This window comes from Carassius auratus, chromosome 2 (assembly GCF_003368295.1).
Source record: "Carassius auratus strain Wakin chromosome 2, ASM336829v1, whole genome shotgun sequence".
NCBI classification, from domain to species: domain Eukaryota; kingdom Metazoa; phylum Chordata; class Actinopteri; order Cypriniformes; family Cyprinidae; genus Carassius; species Carassius auratus.
In genome coordinates, this window is record NC_039244.1 from 3,053,771 (window position 1) to 3,062,468 (window position 8,698).

General features: G+C 39.4%; 1 protein-coding gene across 2 annotated transcripts in view; it reads left to right on the top strand.

Moving 5' to 3' along the window:
* The window catches only part of LOC113112570 (ankyrin repeat domain-containing protein 12-like), a 50,772-nt gene extending 42,074 nt beyond the window's left edge, over positions 1 to 8,698 (top strand). For both annotated transcript variants that reach the window (XM_026278267.1, XM_026278275.1), the window contains 5 exons: positions 441 to 4,963; positions 5,040 to 5,138; positions 5,799 to 5,942; positions 6,118 to 6,213; positions 7,315 to 8,698. In XM_026278267.1, coding sequence (XP_026134052.1) covers positions 441 to 4,963; positions 5,040 to 5,138; positions 5,799 to 5,942; positions 6,118 to 6,213; positions 7,315 to 7,500 — 5,048 coding nt within the window. In that variant the 3' untranslated portion in view covers positions 7,501 to 8,698. The remainder of the gene's footprint in view (positions 1 to 440; positions 4,964 to 5,039; positions 5,139 to 5,798; positions 5,943 to 6,117; positions 6,214 to 7,314) is intronic.

Genomic DNA, 8,698 nt, shown 5'->3' on the forward strand with positions numbered 1-8,698 from the left:
CTTATATTTAAAAAAATAATAATGTTTATGAAGTTTAACTTGCATTTAAAGGTTAAAACGTTTTTATATTTCTGTAAATGCTAACTCAATAGGAAATTTGTCTCAGTGTCTGACTTTAAAAGTCACAACATTTATCAAAACTTTGTAATATTTAGATATTTTTTCTCTTTGTAGCCTTAAAGAACTGAGTCCAAGTCGAATCTCAAATAACTTTCTTTTGCATGCTGTTAATTACCTCACACAATAATGTGATATCTTTCGCTTTATAAAGGAATTTAATAGATGAAAAAATGTTAGTTGAGCCTTTGGAATAGTAGGTGCTAGTTCTGATTATGTGCCACATGCATTAATCTCTATTCAACCCCATCTTTAAATTAGTTTAAATTTGATATCATAGCATATTATTAATCCCCTTTTTTGGATTACTTTGTATGCCACAGAATCAGAGGACCCACCTTCAGTAAATCCATCTAGTGTAGACGAGAACATGGAGTACTCTGATGCTGAAAAAGACTCTGACAGTAAATCAACTACAGTGAAGGCCTCATCATCCATGTCAGGGCTGGATGAATACGAGTTTAAGGATGAGGAAGAGGAGGAGGACCTCAGTAAGGCACTTAATGACCGACACATCCTACGGCGAGAGCTTCGGCAAAAGGAAGATGAGGAGAAGGAAAGGAACCACTATGCTTCCAAACAAGGCACCAAGAGTGACCAATCGACGCCGATGTGCAAGTCGAAAAAAACAAAGCCGTCTCGCATCTACTGCACTTCAGACAGTTCGAGCGATGAAGCAGAGGTGCAGACAGAAAGAAGGACCTCGCCCACCAGGTTGGTCAGTGTGGATGGTCACAAAACGGACGGTAGATCGAAGAAAGACAGCTTGAATTTGACGCCAGTGGAACAGAAAGAAAAAGGTAAACAGAAGAAAAAGAACAAGAGCCAAAGCAAAAACAAGGAGAACCAGGAAGTCCGAGAAGAATGGAAAGAGAACAGCAAGTCCCTTCTGTTTTCCTCAGCAACTGTGTCCGACAATTCTGACAAGAGCGTCAGGGAAGAGGACTCTTTCAAAATGTCATTCAGTACAAAGGATGACACATCGGTCCACCTCTTTCACTTGTCTGTAGTCAAGTCCCCAAAGCTGAACCACAGCCAAACTGACAAGCAGACAACTCCACTTAAACAGGAAAACGCTAAGACTTGTGTTTCTATAGCTGATGGATCCTGTCCAGGGGAAGGCGTCAAATACAACCACTACACAGAGTCTGACTTCTGCACGGAAGGTTCTAGCAGTAAGAGCTGCAAGCACAAGGAAAAGAGCAAACATCACCACAAAGAGCTTAACTTGGATGGAGATGACGGCAGCTGCAGTCCTTTCAAAGACAGTAGTCTAAGCAACAGTATGGACAGTTCTGAGGCTGTCTTCAGGAAGACTGACAAAGATGGGAAAGTTGTGAAAAAGCACAAGCTGAAACACAAGGAGAAGGAAAAGTATAGGAAAGAGTATGAGGTCGAGAGGAATCGCCACCGTCAAAAAGAGCCACGCAAGGATGGACATAGGAACATGGAGTTTGATCGAGAGTTCTGGAAAGAGAACTTCTTCAAAAGTGATGAAAATGAAGAACTCACAGGCAAATGTGAGATGCCTGCTGGGGGATCTCCTCCGAAATCCTCAGACTCATCACCTGTTAAAGAGGAAAGGGGGGTGTCAAAAGACAAACATTCAAGCAGTAACAGCAGCAAGGACAGAAGGCCAAAAGAGGAGAGAGAAAAGGAGAAGTCCATTAAAAAAGAGAAAAAAGATGTGCCCCTTAAAGAGGAGCGGGGAAGGAACGGAAAAGGAGATGAAGTTGATGAGGGTTTTGGCTCTGGCCGAATTCCAGACAGCTCACTGCATAGTTCAGGAGTGAAAGAAGAAGTAGATGATAAACCGGTCACTGGCAATTCAGCTGACCAAGATCAACTGGAGTCTCCAGAGAAGAACTCTCGAGAGAAAAATGATAAGCAATCTCCAACAAAGGATCGGGAGTCTGAAAAGCCTGATAAGAAACATGTAGATAAAGATAAGAAAGTAAAATCTGAGCATTTAGCTGATAAGCCTGAATCTCACAACTCTACGGATCGATGGAAAGAAAAGGAAAAATTGACAACTATTTCACATTCATCCAATGATAAGAGCCATAAAGAAGCTGAGAAGCTCAAAGCAATGTCTCTAATGAAAAAGCAAGAAGAGAGCAAGAAGAATAAGGACAAGCTTGACAAAAGAGCTGAGAAAGAGCACTCTTCTGGTGACCACAGAGACAAAGATAAAACAAGTTCTGAAAAGAAAGACAAAACCCCAGGGAAAACAACTGATCATGGAAAATCTGACCGCAGTAAAGAAAAAGAACGGGACAAAGATTCTGACAAGAGGAAAAAGGAGAAATCAAAAGAGACCACCCTCTCTTCCTCATCCAACTCCAGTCTAAAGTTGTTACTGGAAGAGAAGAAAGGCTATGTTTGTGAGAACAACAAGGTTGTTTCATCTAAATCAAAAGAAGAGGCAACCAAGCCTCTAGAGAAAGACAGAGATAGAAGAGAGAGGGACCGGGAGTCTGAAAGGCATCGAGACCGTGAGCGGGACCGACACAAGGAAAAGGACAAGCTGAACAGGGATGGCAAAATTAGCAAGCCGAAACTAAGTGAAGTGGACTCTAAAACAAAGGTTGCCCCTACTCTAAAGGATACTCGACCCAAAGAAAAGAGGCTGGTGAACGACGACCTCATGAAGACCAGCTTTGAGCGCATGCTCAGTCTCAAGGACCAGGAAATTGAACAGTGGCACAGGAAGCACTTAGAGAAAATCAAGCAGAAGGAACGTGAGCGACTTAAGCAGCGTCCAGGAATTGACCCTGGGAAACAGAAAAACAAGGAAAAAACTAAAACTACCTCTTCGTCCAGTGATCCTTGTCTGACCAAGGAACTAACTCGGTCAAAGAGCTCAGAAGCACCAGATGGGCAGCGCCCCTTAAAAGATGCCACCAGTGGAAGAACACTCTCGCTAGATGTGAAATCCTTCGGGAAGAATGGACCCGTCATAGAAAACAATATCAGTCGGTCTCCAAGACCAGAGAGTGAAAAATCCGGTGTTATCTCAAGATCAGTATCCATGATCTCTGTGGCAAGTTCAGAAGATTCCTGTCATGCAACCACACTGACACCTAGACCAACTGAATTTGATTCTGACATGAACATGGACACTTCAGATTCCCAGCCACCTTTCCTGCAGTCTTCCCTCATTGTACAGTCCTCCAGATCACCTACTGTTCAAGATAAAGATACCAGCAGTCTTCCCGAAATGGCTCTCTGCAACCGAACACCATTATCAAGCAGACATACATCCCCATGCTTAAGAGCTATTCTGGATGAAGAAGCCAAGGTGCAACCAGCTGAAACTAGACTGACTGAAGAGTCTCAGATAATCAATACTGCATCACAGCCAAACAGTGAACAAGCTGCGGTTCATGAAACTGAAATTAGCGTGCTCCCTGTTCAGGAGACTCGGAGCAGTCAAAGTCTTACTAGTGCTCTTCCAGAAAGTGAAAATGTGACTAGCAATGAAGGCATTACTCCCGATTGTCAAGTTCAACCTTCAACACACTTGCGAGAGTCTAGTGCTAAAAACCTAGGTAACCTCACACAGGCTAACAGTGTGTTTCAGACCCCTTTGCAAGAGCAGAGCAGTTCTTGCAAAACTAGTAGTCAAGTAGAGCATGCAAGTCTTGGTCAGCTTGACATCGCTTGTGCCGGAATGATGGAGGGATCAAACAAGGAGTCGTCACTAGGTGTTTCATCAGAAGTTGCATCATTTCAGTCTTCTCACACAACAGATTCTTCTGACAGCTGTGCACCTGTCTGTTCTAGTAGCCAGCAATTGGAAACTGGCGCTGTTACCCGTAGTGAACAGACATTGACAGCAGACTCTGATTTGAGGCCAGATCAAAGAGAAAAACCCTTGGTTGTTTCTGAGAACAAAGTGGACAAGAGTGGGGAAAACCTCAGCAAAACAGATTGCACTCCTAGTACATCTATTGGTTCATGTATATCCAGCTCTGAAGAAACTACTAAACCTCTGCAGAGAACAACCAGTGTCCAAGAGGATATAGAAAAGGGAGTGCAAGACGAAAGTACCTCAAGGTTCTCCAGTGAGTCATTAGTTACAGTTGATGCTCAACCAGAGAAACATGAGCAAGGCCTTCATACAGCTTCAGACACAAATGTGTCTCGTTGCGCCAGTCCAGAAAGAATCCCTGAGGAGCCCATGGAGGTATCTGAAGATGTTTCAGACAAGAACCGAATCACAGAAACGGATGGGGGTAAGGTGTTACCCTTAGAAGAAGGTGAATCAACCCAAGCTCTTTCTGAAAGTGATGCTGATGTAGACTCATCAGACCAGCTTGCTGTTGAGGAAAAGCCTATGAAATCAGACCTTCAGGCTAATTTAGAACAGGGTCAAAGCAGTGCTCCTGTCCAGCCTGATCATCAGGCTTATCCTCCCAGTGGTGCGACCTCAGGAAGTTCCTCCCCGGTATCGTTCGTGGAGAGAGATTCCGATTCATCTGGGGCCAGAACCAAAGAAGAAGAAGAAGCTGACATTCAGGCGACCCATCCAAGGAAAAGAAAGATGCCTAGGGTTTCTCCAACGGCCCAAGTGAACCTTACGGCTCAGCAGGTCAAAGAAAAGACGCAGCAGTCTTTAGCTGCAATTGTAGATGCGCTTAAGCTTGAAGAGATCCAGCCTTACCAGACCGAGAGAGCAAACCCATATTATGAATACTTACACATTCGCAAGAAGATCGAGGAGAAAAGGAAAGTACTTTGTAGTGTAATTCCTCAAGCTCCTCAGTACTACGATGAGTATGTGACATTTAATGGATCCTACCTGCTGGATGGAAACCCTCTCAGCAAGCTCTGCATCCCAACGGTAAGCTTGCATTCTGTGAAAGTATTGATTGCAACTCAAATTAAAATGCTAAAATTTAAGGTCTATGCTTTTGTAGATCACGCCACCTCCCTCACTACCTGAACCACTGAAGGAGATGTTCAAACAGCAAGAGGTGGTGCGGATGAAACTAAGACTGCAGCACGGCATCGAAAGGGTAAATAAAACCGAGAATGTGTACTGTATTTATTGATCATCAATCTCTAGACAAGGGTTTTCTTGAACTGACGAGCAATGGACTGCAGGGGACAAATAGAACTGCAGGGGATTTGTGAGAAAATGTGTAAATAATAAATAAATTACAATTTAAAAAAAAAGAAAAAAAAAGAGCTAAATGTTATAATGATAATAAATTACCATTCTAAATAAAATAAGAAAATACAAATTTAATACATTTTAAATAAATGCAGTTTAATTAAATATATATTTTTTCTTTAAATAATATTTAAAAAATGAAAGAATTAAATAGAATGTCGATAATAATTATAATCATTTTACATGTTATTATATTGTTAATAATATTTTGATTGGGAAATCTTTTACAGATATGTAGTTACTAAATGTTAGCATAAATTATATACGAGTATAATTTTTAAAAAAGTGCTCTCGCTGATATATATAAGTATAATGTTACAAAAGTGTCAATTTTTAAGCCTGCTTAATTCTGTAATTGTTTTTTAAAGTATCTACATTCATATGCAGAAACAGAGAAATATTATTTAGTTTTAGGTTATTTTTTTATTTTTTAGCTTTAGCTTGCTGCATTTTGGTAACAATAAAGATGACTTAAAATGAATGAGGTGTTTTGCTCATCCAGGAAAAGCTGATTGTATCCAATGAGCAGGAGGTTTTGAGAGTTCATTACCGTGCTGCAAGAACACTAGCCAATCAGACGCTTCCATTCAGTGCCTGCACAGTCCTATTGGATGCTGAAGTATACAACATGCCCCAGGACGTCCAGGTAAATGGCCACATTATTAGGACATTATTTGAAATGAATGAATATATATATATTATTTTCTCCAGTCAACATCAAGTCAATATAGCTTAGCTTGTTTTGATTCTGGAACGTTCTTTAATACCTCAGAAAATCAGCTTTGCAACATATGTTTATTAATGTCTTTTTTACATTTCAGGGTGATGATGGGAAGACCTCTGTCAGAGATCGGTTCAATGCAAGGCAGTTTATGTCTTGGCTTCAGGATGTAGACGACAAGTTTGACAAGTTGAAGGTACAAAAGCAAATAAATATAGAAAATGGAATGCAACAAGCAACTAGCATCTGTAGAAATGTCATGGTACATCGGCCCCAAAAAGTATTTGGGCACATTAGCCACACTTAAACACATTAAAGTTATAGCAACAGATCAGGGTTTCTGCTGGTTTTATGAAGGTGAAATTGTGTCCTTTTTAAGATTAAGTAAAGAAAATGTAATAAATGTAATGGAATGTGATCTCTAAATGTAAATGTCTTGTATTAGCAACATTTCACAGTTTGAAAATACAACTTCCAACAGACCTCCTATAATGTTTTTAATTATTTTTGCAAAAATAAATTCAATTCAAGTTTTCAATTCAAGTTTATTTGTATAGCGCTTTTTACAATACAAATCGTTACAAAGCAACTTTACAGAAAATTGTTTCTATAATATTTAGTAGTAGCTTATGGTGGTGAATGTCAGTTTGTGCACGTTTGACAGGATTTTTAGAAAAAATTAATACAAGACGTAGTCAGCTAGACGATAAACATTATTAATATTATTAATTAATAATTATTATATGATGCAGTCACACAAAAAATTGCGTAAACCTGAATTGCTAACTCCTAACCTCCGGAATATAGAAACAACTGCAAAAAAAGTGTTTTTGTATCTCAGTCCTTTTGTATAAATATTCTTAAATCAATATACATTGTATTGATGAGCAAAATGACATAAAATAAAAAATGATAAAAAGGAAGTGAATTTATGATACAAGTAAATGTATCCTGATTTAAGGATGTTTATATATTTGTATTAAAAAGCAAAACAAAAAATACTGAGTAAGATTTTATTTATTTATTGCAGTGCATCAGTTTATGAATTTTAGACTTCCTGCACCTATTTAAGAACACATTAGGCCTTGATTTGTGGAAGGGTAAATTAATACTTAAGACCTTTTTAAGATGCTATTTTTTCAAAATTTGATTTTATTTGAAATAAAGATACCTACTGTAATATATTGAGCTCACATGCCACTATTTTGTTGTCTAATGCAATGATGTTCATACACAAGTGTGACTTAGGTGAAGTTCTGTCTCTGTATGACTGACTTGAATCTGTGTTTTCCCGCAGACGTGTCTCTTAATGCGTCAGCAGCATGAAGCAGCAGCGCTAAACGCCGTTCAGCGTCTCGAGTGGCAACTGAAGCTGCAGGAATTGGATCCCGCCACTTACAAGTCTACCAGCATTTTTGAGATTTCCGAATTCTACATCCCCCTCGTAGAGGTCAACGACGACTTCGACCTGACGCCGATATGAAACACCTTTTGAGATACAGAGACGACAATTTTAATAGCTGTCGGATCATGACTAGATGTGAACGTTGGGCGAAAACACACAAAGCACTTGATTTGGAGGTGTGTGCGTGCGCTTGAGTGTTTGTGTGTCACGATGCACATGTCATTGACCAGACACTTTCTAATAAAAGAAGTAAAACAGAGAAAACAACACAAACGAGCGCTGCACTTCCAGGCTAGCTGTCATCATTGGTTCAGTCTGTGTTCGCTGTTCTAGTTCTGGTTCCCGGTCCAAACGCACTTCACCATATGAGCGCCAGATTGGCTCTGATAGACTGCGTCCTAATCTAAAATGCACTTAACCCTGAGGTCTACCATCCAGAACGGTAGACCTCCGGTCGACAGAGGAGCATCGGAAAACCCAGCCTCCGGAGGGTGAAGACCACCATCAGAAAGCGCGTGAGAGATTATCCTCCTCTGTTGAGAAAGAGATCTCAATCCAACATGTTTCTACAGTGGGTGTTTATAGATTATGTATAGACTGTGCTCCTCATTTTTTAACTTATTTTATACATACTGATTGTGCATTTGTAAATAGCCATGTAATTATTGTTTTTAACTTGTAAAAAAGGAAAGAGGATGGAAAACTTTAAGTAATAAATATTTTGATTGTAAACTTTTTGTCTAATGTTTAATGGACCAAAGTTGTTTTTACATTGAAGTTCTTTGTTGTTGTTGTTGGCGTTCGCTTAACTCTTTAAGCATGTGTTTTGAAATGCTTTTTGTTTTATTTTATTTTTTTAATTCCTCTTTTATCCCTTTGACATTCATCAAATCCGATGTTTTTTGACTTGTGATTTCTATAATGTGCATGCTTTCGCAAGTTCGTCCCTTCTGAAAAGTTGTACCGTGGTGAGGTTTACTGAAGTGGTCCTGGTTCTTTTCTGCCATTGTTGTATCTGTTGGTAACATCCACTTCCTGTGTGTTGTCCCTTGTGTCTTGCGCACATTTAAAAAAAAAAAAAGCTTGTTGTGGTTTCTCGATAGGAAAAAATAACTTTACTTTTACAGTTTTAATGTGAGATCACAACAAAACCTATTTTTTACAACGTAATGCCTTTTGAGCGATGGTTCTAAAAATGTCTATTTTAATATTTACTTGTTACATGAGGATGTACATATTTGTAATATATAATTGAATAAATTTTATTGGTTGTGAA